Source organism: Electrona antarctica, assembly GCF_951216825.1.
Source record: "Electrona antarctica genome assembly, chromosome: 24".
Taxonomy (NCBI): domain Eukaryota; kingdom Metazoa; phylum Chordata; class Actinopteri; order Myctophiformes; family Myctophidae; genus Electrona; species Electrona antarctica.
In genome coordinates this window covers 19,018,712-19,046,487 of record NC_136803.1, presented here as the reverse complement: position 1 = coordinate 19,046,487, position 27,776 = coordinate 19,018,712, and the positions used below count along the sequence as shown (strand labels likewise).

The 27,776-nt window shown below is 46.7% G+C and overlaps 1 protein-coding gene across 1 annotated transcript; it reads right to left on the bottom strand.

The window, feature by feature from the left end:
* Nucleotides 1-66: 66 nt before the first annotated feature.
* On the bottom strand, nt 67-24,682 carry mbd5 (methyl-CpG binding domain protein 5). Its single transcript, XM_079495585.1, has 15 exons — nt 24,585-24,682; nt 19,006-19,349; nt 18,147-18,338; nt 17,776-18,011; nt 17,514-17,616; nt 17,033-17,210; nt 16,552-16,712; nt 14,295-15,510; nt 11,803-13,044; nt 6,461-7,329; nt 5,403-5,771; nt 3,524-4,477; nt 2,142-2,209; nt 1,958-2,033; nt 67-1,683 (listed from the first exon to the last, which is right to left on the bottom strand). Exons 4-15 carry the CDS (start codon nt 17,889-17,891, stop codon nt 1,612-1,614), a joined length of 5,424 nt encoding a protein of 1,807 aa, XP_079351711.1. The 5' UTR covers nt 17,892-18,011; nt 18,147-18,338; nt 19,006-19,349; nt 24,585-24,682; the 3' UTR covers nt 67-1,611.
* Between the last annotated feature and the right edge of the window lie 3,094 nt (nt 24,683-27,776).

Below are 27,776 nucleotides of genomic sequence, written 5' to 3'. Positions count from 1 at the left end.
CAAGACTACCAAATATCAGTTGGTTACCAATTAAGTGTCTGGTAGTGAGTCCGAGGCTGCCCACAATGACAACAATAACTAGAACAATAACTATGAAGGGGTGCAACCGTTAAAAAAAATGAATTGACTGATACAATTACATAAGGTTTTGGGGCGAGGGAAATATAATTTTCAATATACTGTAGGTTCAGGTTCAGGTTATAGGTTCAGGTTCCGGTGGAACCTTCAAAAATAAGGGTTTCACTGAAAAACACTGGCGGTTTTGGAAGAATTGAATGAATTAATAATACATGGCAGTGAGTGTGTTAGTTAAAAGCTTCCCGCCCTGGGAATCACTGGCAGCACTAGAACACTTTCAGCCGGTAAAGTTCATTCTGTGAATTGTCTTTCTTTCTTAGAACGAACACAAAACAAAATAAACACTAAAGTGGAGACGTGGTCTTTTCAGTCTGAAAAATGGAGAACTTACACATCGACACACTCATGCCTGTCCCACGGCCACGGGGGGGCAACGTTTCCCCTAAGAAATCAAACCGACAAAACAAACAAACAAAAACTAAAAAAAAAAAAACACCACCCCGGCACAGCTTACCAGTTTATATAAAAGCATTAGGCTGTATTTCATTATTTAATCCTATGATAACTTTTTACTGAATAGAAACCGAGACATTGGTACACTGCTCTCTGCTCAGTCTGTAAGGTTTGATTAGTTTTTGTTGGGTTTTTTTTCTTCTTTTTTTTTTGTACAATAAAAAGATAAAATGTTCATTGGGTATGCTTGTACACGACACTGTACAGTATGTACACACAATTGTTAATAGCATTAGCGTTATTACCTATGTACATATTGAAAATGTATCAGAAATATTTGGACTGTCTATTGTTCTTAAATATGTAAGGTATGCTTGTAAAGAGTTCTTTTTTTTTTCCTTTTTTCTTTCATTCATTTTACTATCTTATACTAGAAAAAAATAGTTAATTCAGAGACAAACGGCAAACTGTTGTTCTGCGTTTTTGTGTTGTTCTACAGTTCAGTCTATGAGTGGTCGGTTCGGTTTGGGGGGCGTTTTAGGTCCCGCCCACGGAGACGGACGGAAGTTAAACGCCACCCCCGACCACGTTACATGTAGCACCTGGTAAGAGTTCAAAGGTCACGGCCGCCGGAAGGGGCCGAGCGCATGTTGCTTTCCGAAGGCTTCTTAAGAGTTAGAGAGAGATAGAGAGATGGCTTTTTTCGACTACGAAGGGTGACTCAGAAACGTCTATAACGCATTACAAATTATTTCATACGTTATATACGTTTTTTTTTTAAACGTTCCAGAAAGCGTAAATAGCCAATCTACAAACTAGATTCGCTATTTTTAGAAACATTTTGGAAGTAATTTAAGTTCTGAGAATGTCTCGGTTAGTGCCGCCTCATGAGCAGGGCCCAAAATAGGTCCCGAGTCTGAGAACAGCGTCCAGCTCTATGGAAACACATCCAGAACCAGGTGAAACACGTTAACACGGTTCTTGAATATCTTAGTTGTTGTAGTGGAAAAAAGAGCCAGGGGAGAGAAGAGGAGAGAGAAAGAGAAGAGAGAGAGAGGAGAGAAGCCGACACATTGGATGTTATCTGGAGATCTTCCTCCTCTTGGGTTTGGGAAGTTTGAGCTGTCGATCCCTCGACGGGATCTGATGAACCTGGGAGAGAACGTTTGTTAGATTAACTGATAAAATGGAGCTGTATATCACGGAGAGCAGGAGGAGGGGAGGTGGAGAGGGGAGGAGAGGTTCATTTGTAGAACTGTTTAGAATGACGATAGGTTATTGGATTACATATGATCCTAGATTACTAGAGCTATGCATGTGATGTGTTATTTTGGGTTTTCCTTGCTTACTGTAAAATCGCTGTGGATTAAGAGTGTCTGCTAAATGTAGAATGCATGCAGGAGAAGAGAGGAGGTTGTGTTCTTACTGTTCCAGACATCTTGTCCAGTTCACTCATGGCCTCGTGTATAGCAGCTTCCAGATGATTATTTAGTTTTCCTGGCCTGTTGGGACACAAGCAGCAACACGTTAACCAATATATTACATCTTCAATATCCTTTAAAAAAACATTAAACATTCCCATTTTTAATACAAGAGAATTATGGACTTACTTGCGGTTTCTCTTGCGGTCCAAAGCGTCCAGGTCATGTGATAAAGTTTTCAGCTTCTCTGGTTCAACCTGAACACAAAAAACACCTCACATTTAGTATAACCTGCATCCACAAAATCATGGCATATGTCTCCATGGGTATAAGTAACAATCTCCTCCTTTTTGGTTGTTGAAACCCTCCAACAACCAGTCTGTGGGTCTGCACCTATAGCCCAGCTCTGAGATGGTACAGTACGTAGAAGTGGTTGGTATTTAATTCAGGCCTGAACTCAGCTTTATACAGACACTTCTCTGGACTCTTTATCAACCGCAACAACATGTGGCATATCAGCCGTCAAAGATGTAAAGATGTCTGGGTACCGTAGGGCTGTCACGATTACAAAGTTAAGTTGACGATCAATTGTCACACAAATAATTGTGATTAACGATTTAACACACACACACACACACACACACACACACACACACACACACACACACACACACACACACACACACACACACACACACACACACACACACACACACACACACACACACACACAGTGATGTAAATAGGTTTTCAATGTAATGAGTCCCGGGATGCAGGGGTGGTCTTTTAGATGAGTCCCAGGGACATTGTATGAGTCCCACTTCAACGACGTTATGAGTCATATTTTGCCATTTTTACAAATTGCAGCATTTAACTCCCATTTCATTTTATATGGTTATAATGTGGTTATATTCATGTAGAAAACAGAAGAAATGATTATTATAACTAAAGCTAGCAAAATAAACTAGAATAAAAAACAGTACAGTAGTACAGTAGTGCATCCCGTGGATGCAGAGGTCGTTGTTTTATTGCGTCCCTTAACTATAAACTGCGGTTTGGGATGCAGAATGCACCCTATTGTAATCTCTGCACGCACGCACGTGCGTGCGTGCAGAGATTACAACGCACGCGCGCACGCACGCACGCACGCACGCACGCACGCACGCACGCACGCACGCACGCACGCACGCACGCACGCACGCACGCACGCACGCACGCACGCACGCACGCACGCACGCACGCACGCACGCACGCACGCACGCACGCACGCACGCACGCACGCACGCACGCACGCACGCACGCACGCACGCACGCACGCACGCACGCACGCACGCACGCACGCACGCACGCACGCACGCACGCACGCACGCACGCACGCACGCACGCACGCACGCACGCACGCACGCACGCACACACACACACACACACACACACACACACACACACACACACACACACACACACACACACACACACACACACACACACACACACACACACACACACACACACACACACACACACACACACACACACACACACACACACACACACACACACACACAAACTACCTTGGCCTGCTCTCGGAGCTGCACGGCTCCGTCTCCGGCCAGCTTGGCGTTCCAGGGGGGGAAGGCCCTGAGCGGACCCCAGACCAGCTCGCCCATGTTGAAGCCCCCCCGGGCGCGGTAGTGCATCAGCTGCTCCGAAGACGACGACGACGGCGAGTCAGGCGTCTCCTCGCTGCTCACGCTCTTGGTGTCCGAGGGGCTGCAGGCGGCGGCCATGTTGTGGTGGTGGTGGTGATGGTTGTTGTAGTGGCCCCCGCCAACACCACCGTAGTGGTGCTCCCTGACGGGGGCCCCGGGCAGCGGGCCCTCCAGGCTGGTGGATGAGCCGGGGGACTGGTCGTCTCCCGTCAGCTCCTGCCTGGGGGGGCCCAACACGTCCATGCTGCCGCCGCCGTACCCTCTGCCGGGGGCGAAGTGGGCCGCGGCGGCACCGTTGACCACGTGCTCCTCCAAGCGCTCCTTGTAGGCTCCGACGACGGCGGCGGTGGCTGGGGGTCCGCGGACGCAGTCGGAGGAGGCGGTGCCGAAGCGGTACGCGTCCTGTTCCTGGAGGTGGGGGTGGTGGTGATGATGATGATGATGGTGGTGGTGGTGGATGGGGGGGCCGGGGGGAGTGGGGGTCAGGGGCCCGGGGCTGCTCCTCAGCTGGGTGGAACACTCCAGGAAGTCCTCGCTGCCCCAACTAACCCCCCCACTGATGCTCCCCCCGCTGCCTCCGCCACGTGCGCCCGCTGCCGTCTCCCCGCTGCCGTCCCACTGCTGCTGCTGCAGCCCCCCTCCTCCTCCCGCCCCCCGGGCCGGGGAGCGGAAGTACTCGCCACCGCTGCCCGGGGTCTCGGGGCCGGCGTCCGGGGTGCCGGGGGGTGGCGGCGGGTCCGAGGGCCGGCTCACCACCCCCCCGCCGCCGGGCCTCACTCTGCCCTGCTGCAGGGACAGAGGAGGAGCGCCGCCCTCCTGGTGGGGTGCAAAAACAATTGTGATTTTAATTGTGTTTTTGGCTTAAAAATATTTAAATCAAAATTGCTTAAAAGGTATATTCAGTGATTTCACTTAATTCAAATATCACTTATTTTCTTGTTTTGTTGTGATAATCCTCCCTACTATAGAGTGTGCTGACCATATAAGCAGTGGGGGAAAAAACCTTAGGTTTTGTTTTTGGCTAGGTGGCCCAGCCTTCATCCAATCAGGATAGAGAGGGGGCTTCCGCCAATCATGATCCAGTGGGGGCGGGCCTTGGTGCACGTGCTGTTGGCCTGTTGCACTTCCCACCACTGTAGAGCGTGCATGTGCACATCTTGTTACCGGGGCGGACCCGGGGGTTTTCCAAATCACCCAAATCACTGAATGCTCCTTTAAGTTAATGTAACTCTGAGGACCCCCCGGACCCCCTGAAAAACAATCGGGATTATCTAAAATAATGCAGATCAGTCAATTTGGTAATAACAGTGACTACGGCAGTGATTCTCAAACTTTTTTTTTTTTTTTAAACTCGGAGCACCCCTGTAAATAACATTTTTATCACCGCACCCCTAAATTGCACTGACAATGTTCAGAATCTTATATCATAATAATACATTATTAAACTCTTTCCCCCTAAGATACAGCATGTCCAAAACCTTAAGAGAATATGAGATTCCATGATAGAAAGAAAATAACGTAATACTGTATACAGTACATACCACCTGAACCCCATAACCACCTGAACCTCAGGATATCACTATTCTGGGCGGAACGTTCACCAAAAAAAGCCGATCTACAAGCTCACAAGGCATGAGAGTGTCTTGAGTGTTGTGAGCTTGTAGATCAGCCATTTTTGTTGAAGACAGTTGGTGCCACGGGCGGCACCCACTTTGACAAACTCTGGCCTACACGAGCGTACCTCCTGGATGACGGAGTTGGGTGGAGGGTCTCCCACGGAGGAGGCGGCGAAGGCACTCATGGCGCTCAGCGCCGGCACGGGGCTGGTCTGGTTGGAGGCCGTGGCGGCCGCGGTGATGGTGACGTGCATGCCCTTGGTGGCGGCGTCTACCACCGCGCGGTAAATGGCGTCCACGGACTCTGGCCGCCCTCCACCGCTAGCCGCCCCTCCTCCTCCTCCTCCCCCGGGGTGGAGGAGGGGCCTGTTGTCGAGCCCCGCCGCCGCCCCGCTGGGAGGCGCCTCGCCGCCACCACCACCACCACCCTGGGACGGGACGTCCCTCTGCTGGCCCTCTGTGAACTGCTGGCCATGGCTCAGCATCGCCTGGGGCTGTGTGGGAACAAGAGGCGGTCATCATCATCGTCATCGTCATAACCTTTATTTCAGCTCGGAAGTAGGGATTTAAGCAACTAGTCGACTATTCAACTAGGCGACTAGTAAATCCAGTAGTCGACCTCGTTTTTGTAGGCCTAAAGATCAGCTAGATTATAGTAGTCACCACAGTTTATTATAATTATTATTTATTATTTTAAAAAAAATGTTTTTTTTGTTTTTACATAATAGGTAGGCCTAGTTAAACAGTCGACTAGTAAACTAGGCAACTAGTCAACTAGTAAAAATCACTAGAAGTGAAAGCCCTACTCGGAAGTACAGTTGAGGGGCAGCCAGGTCATCATTGTCAATGTAGCCGAGATACAGAACACAATAATCAACCAACTTTAACATACAGCAAAATCAAAATACATGAATCAGAAGACAGAAAATGCTCAAAATACACATAACTAAAAAAAATTGCCTGGTCTGAATTGACCCAAAGATGGAAGTGTCTGATTTGTAAGACCTTCTGGAGCTCATTCCAAGCAGATGGAGCACTGGCTGACAGAGAACGCTGCCTTGCCTGTGTGTGTGTGTGTGTGTGTGTGTGTGTGTGTGTGTGTGTGTGTGTGTGTGTGTGTGTGTGTGTGTGTGTGTGTGTGTGTGTCTGTGTGTGCGTGCATGCTTCATGCTAACATCCCTACCTGGTAGTTCTGGTAGAGACAGGCCATGGAGCTGGCGTTGTTGCTGTCTGTGTAGGAGCTGTTGCTACCGTCACTGAAACTCTGTTGTGCAGCGTGGTACGTTGGGTGACCTCCCAGAGCCTGTTGATGTTGTTGTTGTTGTTGATGATGAAGATGTTGTTGTTGCTGCTGTTGAAGTTGTTGTTGCAGTTCCTGTTGATGTTGTTGATGTTGAAGTTGTTTAAGTTGCTGTTGTTGCTCAAGTTGTTGTTGATGTTGTTGCTGCTGTTGAAGTAGTTGATGCTGCAGCTCTTGTTTATGTTGTTGAAGTTGCTGCTGCTGTTGAAGTTGTTGTTGATGTTGCCGTTGTTGCTGTAGTTGTTGCTGTTGCTGTAGTTGTTGCTGTTGCTGAATTTGTTGCTGTTGCTGAATTTGTTGCTGTTGCTGTAGTTGTTGCTGTTGTTGCTGCTGCTGTAGTTGTTGCTGTAGCTGTTGTTGCTGTACTTGTTTCTGAATTTGTTGCTGTTGCTGTAGTTGTTGTTGATGTTGTAATTCTTGCTGTTGTCGAAGTTGTTGTTGATGTTGTAAATGTTGCTGTTGTTGAAGTTGTTGCCGTTGTTGAATTTGTTGCTGTTGTTGAATTTGTTGCTGTTGTTGAATTTGTTGCTGTTGTTGCAGTTGTTGCTGTTGTTGTAGTTGTTGCTGTTGGTGAAGTTGTTGCTGTTGGTGAACTTGTTGCTGTTGGTGAAGTTGTTGTTGCTGTAGTTGATGATGTTGTTGATGTTGTTGCTGCTGCTGGAGGGCTTGGTGCATCTGCTGCTGTTGGTACATGTGTGCTCCGCTGTTGGCGTGCGGCGGCAGATTGCAGATCAGCGGCGCTGCAGGGTTTCCTGGAGAGAGAGGAGGGAGGAGGAGTTAAAACTCAGAATGTTGAAGAAAGCCCCACGCTTCCAGCGCTGAGCTGGACCAACAGGAGAGGTGAGTTGGAGGGGCGGAGTTTAAAGATGCACCGATTGATCGGCCGCTGATCAAAATGGACGTTTTCATATCAAACCTAAGGCTCAAAAGGATCTTGCACCCCGATATCTTGTTGAGTTCCTTAAATAAATTGCTACGTTTGCGCATTTATCCATTCCCATGTATTTGTACATACATTGTTTTGATTGATTTGTTCGACTGTTACTTTGGCAGTGTTATGTTTTCTCATGCCAATAAAGCTCCTTTGAATTGAATTGAAGCGAGAGAGAGAGAGAGAGAGAGAGAGAGAGAGAGAGAGAGAGAGAGAGAGGGGGGAGAGTTGAGGAGAAAGTCAGGCAATATTTATTTAAAAATATGAATTTAATCAAAGTTCTTGTCCCTCCTCCCTTTGTAAGCATTGTTCTATGCCCCCACACTCCCTTTATCTCTCCTCTTTTTTTCACACACACACACACACACACACACACACACACACACACACACACACACACACACACACACACACACACACACACACACACACACACACACACACACACACACACACACACACACAGTGTGACAGCTGCTGCCGGGTCAAGGTTGCCATGGGAACAGGGTGATGATCGGCGACGCTGACGCTATTGGTCGCTCAGAATGCCAGGAAGAGCATGGGGTGATTTTTCAAAAGGTTATTTTGCGAGACACTCGTGTACGATGACGTTAGGGCTCGACAGTGCGAGCAGGTACTCGCATTTGCTAGTGAAAATAGTGCCGTGCGGATTGTGAAATGCAATTTGTAGCACCCGCGCTACTACAGATTTTGACTGTTCAATCGTGATAAAGACAAGGCTCTGAAGCCTCCGATACAGCAAAGTGCACATTCTATGAGTCGCAGTTCTATACCTTCATTTATATTTCTGTAGTACCGTGGTGTCGTTCGCCAAAAAGAGCAGATCTACAAGCTAACGACGTGTCAAGGCTCGATGCGTTGCTAGCTTGAAGATCTATTCCCCTTGCCCCTCCCCTTTTAGCATGCTGTGTCGTTGTTCTAGCCTGGTTAATAAACCAGACCGAATCAGCCGTTGGCAAAAAAAAGTTGCCTACCAGCGGATTACGGTCTGGCGAGGCTCAGTAGCACGCCTCTTTCCTACAGCAGAGAACAGGTCGGACCAATCGGGACACGGTATGCAATATAGGCGGGCTTTGGTACAGTGACGTTCAATGCTTGAGACTTTTGACTGACAGTAGCTCTGACCAATTGCGTCAAAGAGAAAATGTTCCCCGGGAAATGAAATCCAAGTGGAGCCAGCCCAGACTGATATACCGCGACAGTGTTGTGTGATATTAGTCTGGCTTATTAGCCAGGCTATCGTTGTTCTTCCCTGGCAGGCAGCAGGATTAAGGATAGCATCACGGAAGGAATTGCTTCTTCTCCCCGACACGTTGAGTACTTTGCAAAGTTTGTAATGTTCGAACGTCACTCGATATAACTTTTAACCAAACACGGGTGAAACAGCGTGCATGCACAAAGAGTGCATGCACACATCTATGAGCAACATAAAAATGTATTGATTATATCTATAAATCTATCTTATATCTATCTGCATAAAAAACAAAAACTAGTCTATCAGCATAAAAACAAATGATATTATATAGATGATATAAAAACGAACAAAAACGATATTGTGATAAATATCGTTATCTTGATAATGGCTGAAAAGATATCGGATTCGTGATTTTGCCATATCGCCCACCCCTACCTCATATCACTGTATTAAAAAGAAAAACACATCATTTGATAACTTTTCATCGTGCCCCTAAAAATATGTGTGTGCTACTAGATGTTTCAACTTATGCACACGTGCTACTTGGGAAAATGCTAAGCGTCGAGCCCTGGTCAGGGCATCGATTTACAGAATAATAATACTATAAAATGTTTGCTACGGAGATGAGAGGTTTCCGGCCGACAGCATTGAAGTAGGATGTGCTTCTCAGAGGTGGAGGCCACACCACATCTAGCTCTGTAAGGAGGATCTGTTCCCTGTACTGACCAGCATGTCGCTATAGTAACCATGGTGGGCCCTGAATAGAGACCCGGCGGAAGCCTTTCAACCAGATGTAGGCATCTCTCTGTGTGTGTGTGTGTGTGTGTGTGTGTGTGTGTGTGTGTGTGTGTGTGTGTGTGTGTGTGTGTGTGTCCTCTGCTCTGTCTTTTGACAGTATTGAATGCAAGTTTTTCCTCTCTTCTCTCTCTCTGTTCACATGTCTCTCTTTTTCACTCTTGATTTTTTTTATCCCACGATTTTGTAACTCATTTTTGTCACACGGTGCCAAGAATTGCCTGAGCTGTACTCCTGGGCTAGCCTGCGCTATGCTCCCTCTGCCGAGTTGGGGAGAGCCCCAAACTGAGCTCATGCTTCTTTCAATGCATGAGGAGTGAGCCGGCCACTTCTTCTGTCATCCAAACAGGACAGGGCTATAGGCCTACCAAAGTGTGCCTGGGATGTGTCTGTGTAGCTGCATGAGGAGTGTGAGTCATTGAGTGTGAGTGGAGATTGATTCCAATCAAGATACATGTTTGGAGGATTTAGCAGGTGTTGGGAATTTACCTAATCAGGCCTAGGCTGGGGTTGCTATGGTGATCAATTGGCTCAACACTGGTCCAGGGACCACCAGTGGTCCTCATTTAAAAGATGGAGTTAGTAACCAAATGGACCCTTATTAACTCTCAAGAGTTAAAATTATTGTTAAGCATCTACATCAGGTGTTCCCAAACATTTTTGACTTAGGTACCCCTTGGGGGGAAGATTATTTTTATTTGTAGGGTTCATTAAAAAAAAACGATTAATCGATTAATCGTTAATATTGAATTATACAAATCGATTTTCATTTTGGACACATTTACACATCCCTAGTATAGACTGATTCAGAAACTGGTCTCATGGTCGCAGGCAATGTATTTGCTGTAGGCGGAGACGACATATCTGTGGTTTAAAGAGTCGGCCCTTCTACTACATTGAATGGGAAATTGACTGATTAGTTAGTCTGCTCAAACGTTACTCTTTTACCTGCTTTTTACTAACACTAACTTTACAAAGATGCCCAGAACATCGGGATGAACCTGTGAACTTTATACCTCATACTATAAATGCTTAGTATGAGGTAAGGCTGTCCCCAAACATTCAAGGTTCGAATGTTCGCTCGTTAGGGTTGGCACTCGAATCTTAATTAATGGGCTTGAACCATTCGTTTTATTTATTTTAATTTTTTTATTAAATAAAAAATATTATTATTTTTTCCCTTTTTTTATTAACTCGAAAATATATCTAGGCGAGAATGCGATATGAGCATGTAAAAACAAAGTAAGTTTCTAGTGCATTCCTGTCAGAAGTTATGATTTTTTTAAAGAAATATCTCCTAGTTCTGCTGTCCCATCTCCCGTGCTTGTAATTTGGTGATTGGCCTGCAGCTGAGGTGAATTGATTGGAATGTCTGACGCGTCTCTCTCACACACACACACACACCAGCATAATCGCTGACAGGGGCCATGATATATTAGCATATGCTCTCTAGCATCACATCACAAAAAGTAGGGAACTCTGATCATTGTTAAGCAAAACGGTCACGGAGGATCTGCTTTTGCCCTGTGCCCACTTCACTTCAATGCGCCTCCCAGAATACACAGGTGGAGCCACTTGAGGGTGTTTGTGTGTGTGTGTGTGTGTGTGTGTGTGTGTGTGTGTGTGTGTGTGTGTGTGTGTGTGTGTGTGTGTGTGTGTGTGTTGGGAGAGACGAGAGAGATTGATAAAGAGCAGGGGAGACGCGCTGCGCTCTGATCGAGACGGATATCTCAAAGGTTATTTTTTAAATTAATTGGAAACAAATGGTCCGGATGTTCGCTCGGGAATTCCTGCCGAAGTTCGAGTCCAAAAAAAAGGGCTAAGGTACAGCCTTAGTATGAGGTATAAAGTACAGCAGCCTTGTGTTCATGCATACAAGAAAGATTGGTTAAGACTGACGTTATGCATCTTTCAGGACCTTTCCACTGCTTCGTCTCAACCATTACTCTATGGCTCTGGTCTCATGCACCGCGGTGTATTTTTTGACATTCTGTTTCTCTCCAAAGTTGAATGTTGCCACTACTATTGGAGCAACCATAAACTACACAGGTTCATCCCGATCTGGGCATCTTTGTAAAGTAAAAAAAGCAGATAAAAGAGTAACGTTTGAGCAGACCAACATCAGTCAATTTCCCATTCAATGTAGTAGAAGGGCCGACTCTTTAAACCGTAGATATGTCGTCTCCACCTACAGGAAATACGTTGCCTGCGACCATGAGACCCTTTTCTGAATCGGTCTATAGAGACCAGGATTTACTGCACGTCTCTAGTGAGTTTACTCACCCGTTTCACAGGTGCCATCATTTCCTCCATGCGGCATCACTGCCGCCATGCTAGTCCTTCCCATGCCATGGAGCAGAGACTGCTGCTGCTGGGGGTGAGGGCCATGGTGAGAGCCCGGGTGAGCTCCAGGATGGGGACCAAGATGAGGACCAGGGTGAGACCCCGGCTGGGCTCCGAGATGAGGTCCAGGATGGGGACCAGGAGGATGTGCTCCGGGGTGAGAGCCGGTGTGCGACCCAGGGAGGGGTCCTCCTAGGTGGGGTCCGGGGTGAGGGTGGGGTCCCGGGTGAGAGGAGCCAGGATGTGGTCCCGGGTGAGACAACGGGGGTGGGTTAGCGTTGGGTCGGCCCAGCGGCACGCCGTCAGGCCCGAGCGGCCCGCCTGGTCCCGCGGGGCCCTGCTGCAGCGGCCCGCAGCTCCCCATGGACGAGGCCTGCATCTGGGCCACCATGTCCGGCGGGAACTGTCCCGGATGATGCGGCGGCCCTGGGTGGGCAGCGGAGTCCACGGTGTGACAGTGCTGCATGGAGTCCCCGGGGCTGCGCCGCAGCCTCTGCTGGGCCAGTGGGTTCTGTTGGGGGGCGGAGCCGGCGGCGGAACCGTCCCCGTAATGCGGCTGACCCGGTGCGGAGGGAGCAGGTCCGAGGCCGGTGCGAGCGTTCTGGGAGCTGTGGCTCATGGACTGGAGCAACTGGGCCATGGAGGTGTTGGGAGGGAGGCTCCCCAGACGGGCCACCTTCCGTAGCTCCCCGGGGCCAGGGGGCCCCCGCGGCGGGGGGCCTCCCGGTTTGCCCAGCATGCCGAACGCGACGTTGCTGCCGCTGTTGACCGCGTCGTCGTGGTGATTGGCGGCGGGAGCGGCAGCGGCGGTGCCCGACGGCGCCTTGCGCTTGCGGAGCGGGTCTCTGTCTCTCTGCTGAGCCATCAGCTTGTCTCTGAGCGCCGCGCGGCCGCTCTGGACCTCGGGCACGCTCGGCGGCACGCCCCCTGAGCCGGGCGGCGGCAGCATGGGCGCCAAAGTGCCGCCGCCGTGGGCCTCCACCACCACGCCCCCCCGGGGGCCACTCAGAGACCCGGGGGCGGCTCCCGCGGCGGCTCCAGCAGCGTTGTTGTTGTTGTTGTGTTTGATTTGATTTGCTAGCTGTGCTTTGGCTGCGGCCGACAGGAGGCTGCTGGCGGGGAAGGAGGCGGCGTTCTGCTGGTTGAGGAGCTGGTTGAGGGGGAGGGGCATGCCCAGCAGACCTGTGGGAGGAGGAGAGCCCAAGGTTATTACAGCTGACGAGAAACCAACCAAATAACGAAAAACATTGAAAAAAATAAAAACTAGATTAACCCATTTAGGCCTGACCTCAAAATTAAAAAATAAATCTTCTAAATAAATATTTTCACGATTTTTCAAAAATAGCAGACCTATGAGCTCGTAGATCTGCTATTTTTCAATTGCAAAATTATAACATAATGTTTAAAACACCAAAAGGTGTTCCCGCCCAGAATGGTATAAAAACGAAATAAACGATAACTAACTGAAAATGTATCGTGTCTTTTTACAAATCTAGCTAAAACGAACTGAAACAAAAAAATGACGAGGTCCTCTAAATGACTAGGTCGTCTACATTTCATGAGCTTTCATTAGTCAGGTTTCACCTGACAAAAAGTGCTCCTCGAAGCACAGGTCTCCACCAGGTCAGGATCAGGAATATTTGTTGTGGCCGTGCATTGTTTGTTTGGTTGTTTGTTTGATATGGTATTGATCATGTGTTCCATTTGCGTGAAAATCAGAAAACATCTGAAGCAGTAATATCCAAAAATGTGTTTTGCATAAGTTGCAGGGCAAATGTTTTTCCATTAGGGAGTGAGCATACAAAGTTTTACACAGATCGTGCAGTTATAAAAGGTAAAAACATGAAGCGCGACCATGAGGCTGATTTGAAAATGTTCAAGTGGCACTTCTTCCTCGGCCTAGTGGGAATGGGAGAGAAAGATTTCACTGAAATCACACGCTGTGTTCATGATTTGAGGTATTTTGTTCAAAACGAAGCCAATCGGGATGGAGTATGACAAATCTGAAAGACCCGTTTCGTTTCGAAACTGTGTACCGATTTGCGTGATGTTTGGACAAAATCTGTAGGTGTACTGTCAAAAAATGTGTTTTGCAAAAGTCGGCCTCCTGGGGGCGCTATAACAGGCCCATGTGAAAGATTTGGGGCAGAGGTACAGCTCTAGCATCCAAGGAGTGTGTGTACACAGTTTGGCTGAGATCAAGCCAACGGTACCAGAGGTTTTTATTTACCTTTTCAATCCTGCTCCTGTCAAATAAGCCAAAGTATAAAACAACTAAAATACACTAAAACTAATGAAAACTAACTAAAACTATTAGCATTTTCAAAAAAAATCAAAGCAAATAAAAAACTAGCAAATTCGCTCGACAAACAAATTAAAACTAACTGAATTTAAAAAAAAAATCTAAACAAACTAAAAACTAATCTTCTAACCTGGGTGGTGAGCCTTCTGGGAAGCGCTGGGGGCAGCGAGGGAGGAGGAGGAGGAGGAGGATGTGGGCGAGTAGGCGGGGTTGGCGGCCGCCATGCCAGGAAGCATCTGGGGGGAGTCCTTGTTGTTGTTGCTGTAGTGGTGGTGGTGCAGGGCGGCGGCGGAGGGGCTGGAAGGCAGGGCGGGCAGCGGCGAGCCCACGGCCGACCTCGGGGAGCGCGGCGGGGGCACCTTTACGCCGCCACCGGGCACGGCGAAGCTCCCGTGGTCCGAGGACGTGGAAGAGGATCGCGAGCGGTGAGGGGAGGCCTCCACGCCGACGGCGCGGCCCGGGGGGGGGCCCGACAACGTGGTGTGGAGGACGCCAGGCGACGTGATGGGGGAGGCCGAGGAGGGGGAGCGGGTGGCGGGACCGCCGCCGCCGTGCTGCAGAGTCCTCTGAACGTGGCCCGGCTTGGCCGTGGGCAGCGGCAGGTTGCTTGGCAACGGGACGATGACCGGGGGCGGGATGTTGTTTACATTCATCATTGGTACCTGAGAGTGGTGGTGGTGGGGGGCGGGGGGGTTGGGCGGGGCCTTGCCGGGGATGGGATGAGAGTGGTGAGGGGGGTTGGGGTTGGGGGGGGCATTGACAGGGATGGGGTCCAGGATGCCTAGCGGGTCTTTCTCCGTCGCCACCTGGCGCTTCTGCAGGGCGCAGGAGGGGAGTGGGGGGCCCTGGGGGGGCGTCCTGCGGTGGTAGGGGGGCCGGGCGACGGCGACGCCCTCCACCACGCCCCCCGGGGGGTAGTTCCCCCCCCGGGACACGCACACGGCACCGCCCAAGACGGGGCTTTTGGCAGCCGGGGAGAGGGGGTTGCTAGTCCTGCCGCTGGCCGGCGCCACCGCGGCGCGCGGGGAGCCGCCGTGTTGGAGCGCCACGCCGAGGGGAGACAGCGGCGTCCTGCCACCATTGTTGCCGTGGAGACCAGACGCCAAGCCGCCCGGACTCCCCAGAGGGTCCCCCGCGCCACCCCCGGGGGACCGGGAGTCTGCCCCGCCGTCTGCGTACAACTTCGCGGCCACCCCCGGGGCCGGGGGGCTCAGCATGCCTCCGTAGGCGGCATGATGGCGGTAAGGAGGGGACATGGGGCCGGGGTCCGGGCCGGGCCCCAGCAGCCTCTGGTGCCTGGGGGGGTAGCCGGGGTACAGGTCCTGATGCTGGAGGTCAGCCACATCCTGGGGGTTAGGGTTGATACAATTATTACAGAATCGTCTAATTAGCCCTTCGCTAAGTGCCTCCCCAACCCGTCCTTGTCCAATAGGCACGTTAGCAGCGAGGAGACAGGGCAAGCTCTCCTTCTCCCCCATAGAGATGCATATTAAATGACGGGATTTCTCCATATAAATAATCAATCATTTCAGTAGCAAGAGCATCAAAATGTCTTCTAAATCTAGTCAACCAGGCCTGCACTGGACACATTTGCATGACATTATTTAAATAAACTAGAAATACGAGGAAATGACATTGGGGGAAATCAACTTTTAACGACCACCCGACGGGAGTTTTCATGTTGCACGGTAAGACTACGGTCATTAGTATTATTGCCATCACCTGGGTGGGTCAGTCGTATAACTTTCTCGACGGTAAGCTGTGTACGTGTTCAACAACACAGCCATGCAAAATAACACTGACAGCTATGAGGTGGCGAAAGCTTGACCTCCATAGCAACAGTTGCTAAACTATTTGGATTGGCATTGGACAATCGCTTTTTGGGGTGGGATTTAGTGAAGGGCTAATTGCAATCAATTGCAAAGATAATCACGATTATTTTGTCGTTTCCATGTTGAAAGATGTTCATACAAAACAGAAATAGCAGATGTGCAACACTGTAGCACATCTGCTATTTCTGTTTTGTATGTAGCAGCTACAGTATATAGATCAGCTATTTCTGCTGTTAACTTTTTTTAAGTATAACATTTATAAAAATGTCAGTAATTTCTTGGAATATTACAGTTATTTCTCATATCTGCCCTGTGCGCTTTTTTTATTATCATGAAGCCTAAAAGGCAAACAAAATGTAATTATTATTCATAAATAATGTTCCAATTTCCAATGCCAAAAAAACTTTGAGAAAATAAGGCACTGGAGCAGCTCAGACAATTTAGGCCCTTAATTTATTAACAGGGTACAAGTAATAAGCGACAATGTTTCGATGTTTCAGTTTATTTGAGAGACAATTAATCGTCAACTGAAATGTGTGATGGTGACAGGCCTACCTGGGGGGGGTAGGACCGCTGCTGCTGTTGCTGCGCTGCAGACAGAATCATCTTGAAAGGGTTATTTTGGTCGGGAGCGGAGGAGGCGGCCAGGCCCTCGTGTGTTCTGACCCGTATTGCTCGTTGGGGTGTGGAATGAGAAGAGACCATCGCTGTCGCACCTTTAAAAACACCACGGAGGGAAAAAAAGACGTTAAGAGTTTCTTCCAAAACGCCTTCAACTATTCAAGGAGTAAGAGCTGCTTCTGAACGTGTATTCTACTGTCATTCAAATAACTCGTTAACACAGTGACTGCCAGGCAATTGACGTTCCCGGACGTCACAGATGAATTCGGTGATGGACCAATCACAATCCATAAAATAATATAATGACCACTATTGGCCGGTGCCAGAGATGGGTGTGTCTCATAATTATAATGACCTGTGTGGGCTCCAGGATTGGCCAGAGTCTCAGAGGGGTGTGTCTCATCATTATAATGACCTGTGTGGGCTCCGGGATTGGCCAGTGCCAGAGAGGGGTGTGTCTCCAGGCTCCTGTGCAGCGAGGCCACGGCCAGAATCTTCCTCTTGTGGATGCACAGCTTCGTGACGTCTTCATCAGCCCGCACGTCCTCCGCTGTCCTCTGCTTCACCACGGCCCGGGGGTCAAAGCTAAACACCTGGACACACGGACACACGGACATGCTGGTATTAGCACAGTGATTCCCAAACTTTTTCCATGTCAAGGACCCCCAAATTGACACTAATTAGCCTGTGGACCCCCATGAGAAAAGATATGCCAGGGACCCCCATAAGAGAAGATTTTTACGTCTCGAGCAGTGATTCTCAACCCTTTATTTCAAGGACCCCCAGTTTGACATGCATTAGCCTATGGACCCCCATTAAATTACATTTCTATCTCTGGGACCCCCAATTTAGACAGGCAGAGCAGAGCAGAGAAGAGAGATAAGCATCCTCAGTACCTTGTGGAGTATGAGTGGACACTCCAGACCACATTTACACGTTCCATCTGTCAGCAGGTAGCTCTTCACCTGGTCCAGACTGCTCAGTACTGACCCACTGGGACTGAAGCACAAACACACAAACACACACACACACAATTGTTAAGGTTAGGGTGTCAATCACAGCGACTGGCCAATCACAGCGTGTCCTTGCACAACCCGCATAGGATTTGGAATGACGCGTCACATCCGCTTAAAAAAAACAAAAAAACATCTATCTCACCTTAAATAGGCCACTGCTCCGGCTGGCTCCACCCTCCTCAGCCAGCCAATGGGCACCTGGACGGGCAGGGGGCGGGGCCTCTGGTCTCCCTGCTCGCACTCCTTTCCTCCATTCATGTCTTCCTGTGTGGTTCAGACCACGCCTCCTCCTTGGCGCCTCAGCAGGGTCATGTGATCAGCGCGTCAGCGTGCAGGACATGCTTCCTTCTCTCTCGGCGTCCAATACGGCGGCTAGGGCTGTGTGATGTCACCATTATGTCCATTTTATTTTTGGAAAATTAACATTTTTTTGTCATGAAAACCATTAGGATGACTATGCAAAAAAATAATTAATGCCACTATCTCAAAGAATTGCGATTGCGACAGGCCTACCTCTCGTCGGGAGAAGGCGGGGCTTCGCTGGGAGAAGGCGGGGCCTCACCAGACCCCGCTGCTGTGACTTGGCTTCACCGTCCCGGAAGCTTTTTTTTTTCTTCCTTTTTTTTGTTGGTGAGTTTGTGTGTGGGAGGGGGAAGGGGGGGAGGGAGGGGGACAGGGGGATGAGGGGAGGAGGCCGGGGACGACCTAAGATAAGATAAGATAAGATAAATGCTTTATTGATTCAGTCGCAGGCCAGCAGTTATGATACAGATTACAGGGCAGATTACGCTGTCCGGTGGAAACTGTCCAAAACCTTTCAGGAAACAAAATCGGCCGAATAGCCGAATATTCGGTTCCGTTGATTTTAGAGACGAAACCGCTTGGTCAAAGAACCGGCGTTACCTTTCGTATAGCCGATCTACCAGCTCACAGTGCCATCACGCGTTGTGACGTCAATCATCACTGCCGTCCAAAATATACTTTTTTGTCCACACAATCAACTGATTGTGATTTAGTGGCCTAAAATCTTATTAAATTTAGTTCACTAAAACTAGACTAAATAATAACTTTTCTGATGACTACAATGAATGACTCAAACTAAATTTGATTTTATTTAAAAGAGTACTACTGAACTAAATAAAAAAAAATGCTGTCAAAATTAACAGAGCAGGAAAAGTAAAAGAAAAAAAACTTCAGTGAGCACCCCTCACTGAAGTGAGGGGTGCTCTCATCATCATACATCACATTCCGTGCTCAGTCAATCAAATCATCACATTCCACGCTACGAACACATTCCGTGCTCAGACATACACACAAAGCTGTGCATAGGAGGCGGCTAGCGCCCCTCAAAAAGAAAACAATCGGACCGCACCTGCCAGGGCGGGGGGGGGGACAGCCCCCTAACTACCCCTCCAGATGCTTCATGGTTCTGGACACTAAACGGCGCGGCGCGGGGGGGCGGGACTCCATCACGGCGCGTCTCCCCTTCGGTTCGCCGCCATCGGTGAGGGCGGTGATGATGATGATGATGACTACGACGACGACGACGACGGTGATAGAACAGCGGCCTCGGTTCTCGTTGAGGGATTGGGGGGACCGCAGAGCTTGGCTTTGCTCAACGTCGTTGATGAGATAAAATGGTGTCAGTGGTGGTTGAAGACCATCCTCAGCATGCTGGCTCCCTGCACCGGTCACCGTGCGGCAAGTCCATCATGTCTGTGGAAGAGACACACACAAGATAGACTGAATTAGTATATGAACTTTTTTTTTTTGCTGGGGAATTCTTCAAAATAATGGCGCTAGAGTGCCAGCAGATGAGGCCGATTTTACTCTGAAAAGCCCTGTCTTCCATTACCCCCCCAAAGCCGGGAGGCATAATCGTCCGTTCTTACCTCACGCTGTCACATCTAAAGTCTCTCTAGAAGCGTTTATATTCCAAACGAGATGCTTCCTGAAGTCAGAAATGAAGACAGATCATTGCCCTTTTGGTCAGAACCATGGAGACTAGAGCGCCGTAAACTTAAAGAGTTATGAACACCTTTTTCAGGGACATAAACAAGGAAGTGAACGGCAGTGCGTGGGCATGTGCGAAACCGGTCTAGGTTTGCTGAAGAAGGAAAGGCAAAAGAAAAAAATAGTTTTTTATAAAATAGTTTGATAAATGAAAAAGACCTAAAGACTAGGCATGTAACGATTCACTCAACTCACGATACGATTCGTATCACGATATGAGGTTCACGATACGATTTTTCACGATATTTTAAACAAAATATTTTCCAGAAAAATTACCGTTTTTATTTTATTTTATATAATTTATCTTCCCCCCTGAGCTTTTTCACATTTTTTTATTTAACTACATTGCAAAAGAAGTAGCATTACTTTTGACAGTGCAGAAACATAATTGCCTTCCTTGATGTATTAACACTGGTGGATAGTCACAAAGTGTGCATTTACATCCATTCCACTATACATTTCAAACTAAGACAAATATAGAGGCTATTTTTTTTGTGGGATTAGGCATAGTTGAAAAAAAAATGAAAAAACGCGAGGACAGCGAGTACCGGCCAATGACAGCGGGTCTTTGCTACGGTAGCACGCTGCACAGAACCTATAGACCAGTGGTTCCCAAACTTTTTGAAAAGATATGCCATGAGAGAGGATCTTTACGGCTCTAGCAGAGATTCTCAACCCGTTTAATTTCAAGGACCGCAAGTTGGACATGCATTAGTCTACGGACCCCCATTTAATGGCATTTCTAATCTCTGGGACCTTCAATTTATATTGTAAAATGAATGTTAATTTAACTCTGAGAGTCTGAGTTACAGACCCCATCTGGTTCCAAACTATCATTTAGCTGGGGACCCCCTGGAACTCCCTCAAGGACCCCCTGGGGGTCCCCAGGCCCCACTTTGGGAACCACTGCTACAGACAGCATGACTCAGCAGTCTGTGCTGTGCTGGATGTTTGCTGAGTCACACGGAGGTCTGGAGTCAGACGCAGCAGGTCACGCAGAGACTGAGAGGTCAAAAGAGCAGCGATGCTGCTGCTGGCTGCTAGGCCTGCCTGTCGCAATTATTACATAATCCTCTTCTAAGCGCAGTTCTTTGAGATAATTGCAATTATTTTTGGCATAATTCTTTCCACGCTGAAACATTGTCATACATTAAAAGAAATGCTGAAATAGCATATCTACAATGCGTTGTATGCTTGTAGATCAGCTATTTCCGCTAATTTGTTGTTGTTTTTTTTTACCTTTTTTTCAAAATAATGAATGTCAGCAATTTATTTGTAAATGTCATATCTGGCCTGTGCATTTGTTTGATTACCAGGCATTGCAGGCAAACAGAAATGTATTCTTTATTCAAATGTTCAATGTCAGAAACAAATAAATCATTGTTCACAGTTATTTGTGTGACAATTAATCGTTAACTTAAATTTGTAATTATGACATCCCTACGGCCACGCTTTCTGTTCCACATCCACACCGGACGGATCCATAGTGACTACCATCAATCGATCATCATCTTCGCTTCATCATCGATGTGTTATTGTCCTGTATTTGTTGTTACTGGCAGTTGTGGCAGAGCTGTGTAACAATTATTCGCCTCTTCTCTTGTATTGGGCAGTTCACACACTCATAAAAGAGACGATAGTCTCAATGTGCGATTTTCTTTTTTACTGGTTAAGTAAAGGCTAAATAAATACAAATAAAATCGGATAATGGAGGAGAATCATTTAGTTACTATTACAATTAGATAGGACTTTGGACTTAGGACTTGTGTTTGGATGAATGGGCTGTCAATGGGAAGTTGCACCTAGTTAGCACCTTGCTGGCACCTTGTTGGCAAGATGGCCGTGGTCTGAATATCGTCAATTGCAAACTGCAATTCAAGGTACGTACACAGACTGTACACCTCGACCATGGCTCCATATCCATATGATTATCCAACTTCTGGGATCATGTGTTTATTTTTGGAACACAGTTCTTCATATTTGACGCGATATTAAAAAAAGGGAATTCAGAATGAGGAAAAGAAAACACAACCCACAATTCGGAATAGGATGTGAAAATTACGTCAGACACTACTGCTCCATTTTCTTACGGAAATAGCTGATCTTACAAGGTAAGGGGATTAAGGGCTTAAGTGTTCCTCATTTTGCTGGGGACCCCCTGGGAACCCCCTCAAGGACCCCTTGGGGGTCACCGGGCCCAGACCCCACGTTGAGAACAGGCTGGCTCATTATCAAGCTGAATTTAATTTTAAAAAATGGCAGAGTGGGCCAATTTCTCTGCGATTATGAAATATGAAAGGACAAAACATGATGTTGTTCTCCTTGACTGATTTGGACAGACAGAAGTAAATTATATGACTAGACAGACAATGACATAACAAGCCAGTGAGAGAGAGAGAGAGAGAGAGAGAGAGAGAGAGAGACAGACACTGTATGACGTAAGCCAGTGGTTCTCAAAGTGGGGACAGGGGACCCCAGGGGTCATTGGGGGGTACCAGGGGGGTCCCTAGTAGGGATGTGCCGTTGAGTTATTTTGGCCAATATCGATATCCTATTTAATTAATTGCTGTTATGGCCGATAGATAACCGATATTACCGATGTCGATATGATCTCATTCTGTATTAAAACATTATAATAATTTTGTCCATTCTGAAAAAGACAGCCGGGGTCTTATGCCCAATTGAAGCGCTGTTGTAATATGACAACTCATGGCATTACAGAGTTTACTGTTCATTAAACATTTCTAGAGTACCGTTATCAAGGCCACAGGTAAACATTTCATGACATGACACTGACATTGACATGACATGACATGAGGTAGACGGACAAGAAGAACCATGATACAGTTACAATACACACATTAACAACAACACTATGTACTCCCTTTTTTGGAGGGATTTTGGAATAGAAACTAAATTAAGTCACTACACTAAAGCACAGGAAATGGTTAGGCACAATTTGTGTGTGTGCAAGTTGTTCCTAAAGTAGTGTACAGTAGTTACAGTACAATACAGTAGTACAGTACAGTACAGTACATGCTGGAAGCCTTAAATTGAAAGGAAGACAAGCAAGTAATAAGATGCTGTTTTAGACAAAGCACACTCACTCTGAGAGAAGCAGAGTGACCCATCTTACTTTCATTACTAGTAACCATCACTGACGCTGATATATTAACCCACATTATTTGTTAAGCACTTAAACCCTGGCCTGTAGATTTCAGTAAACGGGACCTGATTTGGCCATGTACAATTAGACTGCTTTTTTCCCCCACATCTTCGCCAAAAATAGCAAATCTACAAGCTCACAACTGACTAATGTTCCCTCCAGAATAAGTGGTGAAGTGGTTAAGCCAAGTCGCCTCATAAACAGGCTATAATAAAGCTATTATTTCTTAAAGCCAATTTAATCAAATCTCATCCCATGGCAAGAGTGATGTTGGTACTGGCAGATCTACACAAGATCAGAATTTTACCCCAAAAACTAGTGAACAGCATTAACAGCAAAGAGTTTGGTCCAAAGACACAACCACCACATTTATGTTCGTATAACAACTAACAAGGCAGAGTTAAAGTTATTTGCAAACAATATATAGAATAGGCTACAATATATAGAATAGGCTATAATATAAAGACAAATCTGTGTAGATACTCTTTGACAACAGTCAAATCCCCCCCAGTGTAGTGTGAAAAATGTAACCAAATGGACCCATAAATGGGTCCATTTGGTTGCCACTGAGGATTTTTCTTTTACTATCTGTGTGTGTGTGTGTGTGTGTGTGTGTGTGTGTGTGTACCTAAAGTTTAAACTACAACCCCCCCCCCCCCCCCCCCCCCCCCCCCCCCATGCACTCTTCTCTGCGTTCACAAATGAGACAAAAACAAATCATCAACACGAACATGGTTTGACAAGTGGTGTGCATTTGGGTGCTGAGAAGCTAAACTAGGCTAAAGTAGCCCTCAGTCTCAACTGAGGCAGCTGGTATGGGGGCTGCCTGCCTGCCTGTCTGCCTGTGTTAGCCTGTTAGCTTGTTAGCCGCTATGTTGGCTCTGTAATGAAAACTTAATTGGCCAATTAGCCCCTCAACGACGCCTCGACACACACCAACACCCCGATGCGCGTGAAAACCGTGACACCGTTATGATCGACAGTTTTGAGAGAATGTCGAGGTTAAAAGAAGGAACCCCCACTACTCACTCACAGCACAGCCAGGAGAACAGCAGCAGCAGCAGCTAGGCCTCCAGATAGAAAGGCCAGGACCACAACAACCCCCCAGAGCAGAGCAGAGAGCAGAGCTAGCTACCGTTAGCTTAGCATGTGTTACACGCAACCCGGCGACCTGTACAATTCTGCGACAATTCTCTCTCTCTCTCTCTCTCTCTCTCTCTCTCTCTCACTCTCACTCTCACTCTCACTCTCACTCTCTCGCTCGTTGACATACATTGAACTTATAATTCATAATATTGTATCAATATCTACATCAGACTGTAAAACATTTAACAGGATATTTAGTTAATTTAATAATAATAATAATAATATTCGTCTCTTTTTGTCAACAACACATGTTAAAATGTGTAGACGATCAGATGTGATATTATTGTGTAATAACGTGTGTATGTGTGTGGGGGGGGGGGTCACAGACGTCGACGGGTCACCGGTCGCGGTGTAACAGCTGGCTAACAGCAGTGTAATACACACACACACAGTCAGAGCAGAGCGCTGCGTTGCAAGGCAGCGAAGGAAGCAGCAGGCACATACAACACTATAGGGACAGTCAAGAAGAGACGCGTTTTAAACCCGTTACATGACGGGGCCAAACTAAAACAGCGCCCTGGGGGACGCCGGCAGCTGTGTCCGTGGCGTCGCAATGGAACGAAATGAGAAAAAAGGGGTTGATTCGAGCGGTTTCAAAAGGTGTAAGAAAGAGGGACATTTTTTACCTTTGCTTGCTTCTAGTTTCAGTGCTGCTGCTGCTTGGTGCTTGGCTTGGCTCCTCCACTCCAGACCTGGGGAGAGAATATTGGAAGATGATGGAGAGAGCCGCACTGCGCATGCGCGCCGGACACACACACACACACACACACACACACACACACACACACACAGCTCAGATGGATATAGATAGACAGCCAGGGGGAATGTTTGAATTGAAAATGATGATGATATTTGATATAAAAAAATAACATAATCTTATATAATATATAAATAACATGATATTATGTAATTGTATAGAAGATATGTAATATTATGTTAATAACAATATCGTAATAACCTTATCGATAAAATACTATTTAGATACGTTTTATGATGAATTGAAGTTGAACATGGTGGACCCTATTACAAGTGTAATGCTTTATGGTGTCGTCCACACAAGTAACGGTTTTGTATTGAGGTTGTGCTTGAAATGTACTGTAATTCTCCAATCTGTTAAATACTTCAATCAATCAATCAATAAAACGTTCTAATGTAATAATAATATGAAACAGTCTTATGGATGAAGACATCCATATGGATGAAGACATAATCATTTTATGGAACTATGGAGGCATATATTGTAATATAATAACTGAATCCAATGTTGTTATTTAGTCAAATCAAATATAACTACCGGATGAGGAGGAGTTTTTTGTGCTAAACTAAACTAATGCTTAATGGTTTCAGAATCATGAAAACACGTCACATATAACTTAAAGCATATAATGAAATGTTGAAATCTTTGTCTTATGTAGGTTGTTAATGGTATAGACACCCCTATAAAAAATTGCACAATACCGACAGCCGGTCAACAAGAGAATTCATGCATATAGACAATATTTTAGGCCAATAAAAAAAACTATATACCAAATTTCCCACTCCACACCCCCGGCTGCTGAACTACTGCAGGGTTCTGTGTGCATAGGCTCTAGCAGCAGCCGTGTTGAAAATAAATTGTCTCTCTTCCTATACTTCAGGGGTTTTCAACAGGTGGTTTGTGGACCACTCGCGGCGGTGGATCAGGGGTAGAGTGACCGGATGGGAACCACAAGGTTCCCAGTTCAAATCCGGGCTCCCCCAGAGTCAGTGTCGAAGTGTCATTGAGCAAGACACTGAACCCCTAATTGCTCCCGATGTGCAGGTTGGTGCATGCCTTGCATGGTTTCCTTCGGCATCGGTGTGTGAATGTGTGTGTGAATGGGTGATGTAATGCACAATCTCTGTAAAGCGCCTTGGATAAAGGTGCTATATAAATGCACCATATACATTTACCACTGGAGGTCCGTGAAGGCATTGCATGTGGTCCCTGAACATGCATCTATAGTAATGTTAGCAAAGTGAAGATTTTGTATTTTCTTCCACGGAACAGTGCACTAAATGTTTGTGCACTGTTCCGTGGAAGTGCGTCAATGTTGTCAGTTACTGCATGGGAAGTCTACAAGGTTAAGAAATTCCACAGAAAAGGCAGTTAGGCAGTTACCATCTCAAGAAGGGTAAGTGTACCAGCTTGTCTGATTGAGTCATCATCATCAGAGCACGACCTGGGCCTGATGTGGACCAGGCCCCTCCACGGAGCCCACCAAAAGTCTGACCGTGGACCCGGCCTCCTCACAGAGCACGACCATGGACTGCTATCATATTATTACACCACTATACACTATATGTCTCAATATTATACATGGTATAACATTGCTATACCATATTATATTATCCTACACTATTACATTCATTATTGTTATTGCTACTACTTGTATTTAGCTGCATCTCTTGCCCTGTCTATCTTTCTTCTATTTTCTTTCTTTCTATTCCCCTCGACCCCCCCCCCCTTTCCCCCGACACGGTCGAGGCAGATGGCCGCCCACCCTAGAGTCGGGTTCTGCCTGACCTTTCTTCCTAAAGGGGAGTTTTTCGTTACCACTGTCGCAATATTGCTTGCTCTGGGTGGATCTTTGTTGGTTTTCTGCTTTATATGTAAAGTGTCTTGAGACAACTTGTTGTGCTATATCTTGCACCACCCCTTACCCCTAAACGTATTTGCCATTTTTACTATATTACTATAGAGGGTATGTGCGTGACATCATCATCATACCGGGAAGTTATGCGGGAACAGCTACTGAGTGGCAAAACAAAACTACTTTCTGGCCTTGACAGCCAAGAATTCAAACAGAAAAGTCATTAAATTAAGTTAAACTTACTTCTACTCCACATCGGTTCCAAATATTGTACTTTTGTTCCACTACATTTATTTGAAGACTTTAGTTACTAGTTACTTTGTAGATTTTGATTATTATTACAAAGCAATGCATATACATTAACCACTTCAGCCCTATATACATTTCGGTGAAGAACTGCTGAAGAACTGTGACAATTCAGTATCACATTTAGGTTTTTGAACGTAAGCAACATAACAAATACTGTATGTACAGTATAGGCCTACAGCAGGGATGGCCAACTTTGACGATGGCCACTATATTTCCACTCTCACTCCAGAGGGCCACATTCAGCACATTGCATATTACTGTCGCTACGTCGTAGAAAAAATAGCCGATCTACAAGCTCAAAACTTGTCGCACTGCGACGCGTTTTGAGCTTGTAGATCAGCTATTTTTGCTATATTTGAATTGAATTGAATTGCCTTTATTTATGGACTATTTATGAACTATATGAACTAAATACAAATACATTGGACATAAAAAAGTTTGCATGTTTGGAATTGAAAAAAGCTGAAATAAATAACATATCAGTATTCCGATTAATCTGAGGGCCGCATTAAGGGAAGGTGGGGGCCGCATGTGGCCCCCGGGCCGCCAGTTGCCCATGTATGGCCTACACTAGTCACAACACAACAGAAGGAAACAAAAAACACATTTCTACAGTATATCAAAAGGCTTTTACTTACAGTATCACAAAAATCCAAGTCATGAAAAAAAGGACATACAGTATAAGAGTCTGGGGATTATCATATCACGATATAAAATTCATTGGAGGCGTTTACCCTTAAACACATTTACAAATCACATAAAAAAGTGCAAATGCCCAAATGTGCTTAAGGATGTTTCATTAAGCAATAAATTAAATTATTTACATCTCACAGTTTAGAAAAGTACACGTGCGCGCAAGCACACGCGTACAGACACACACACACACACAGAGGAGGG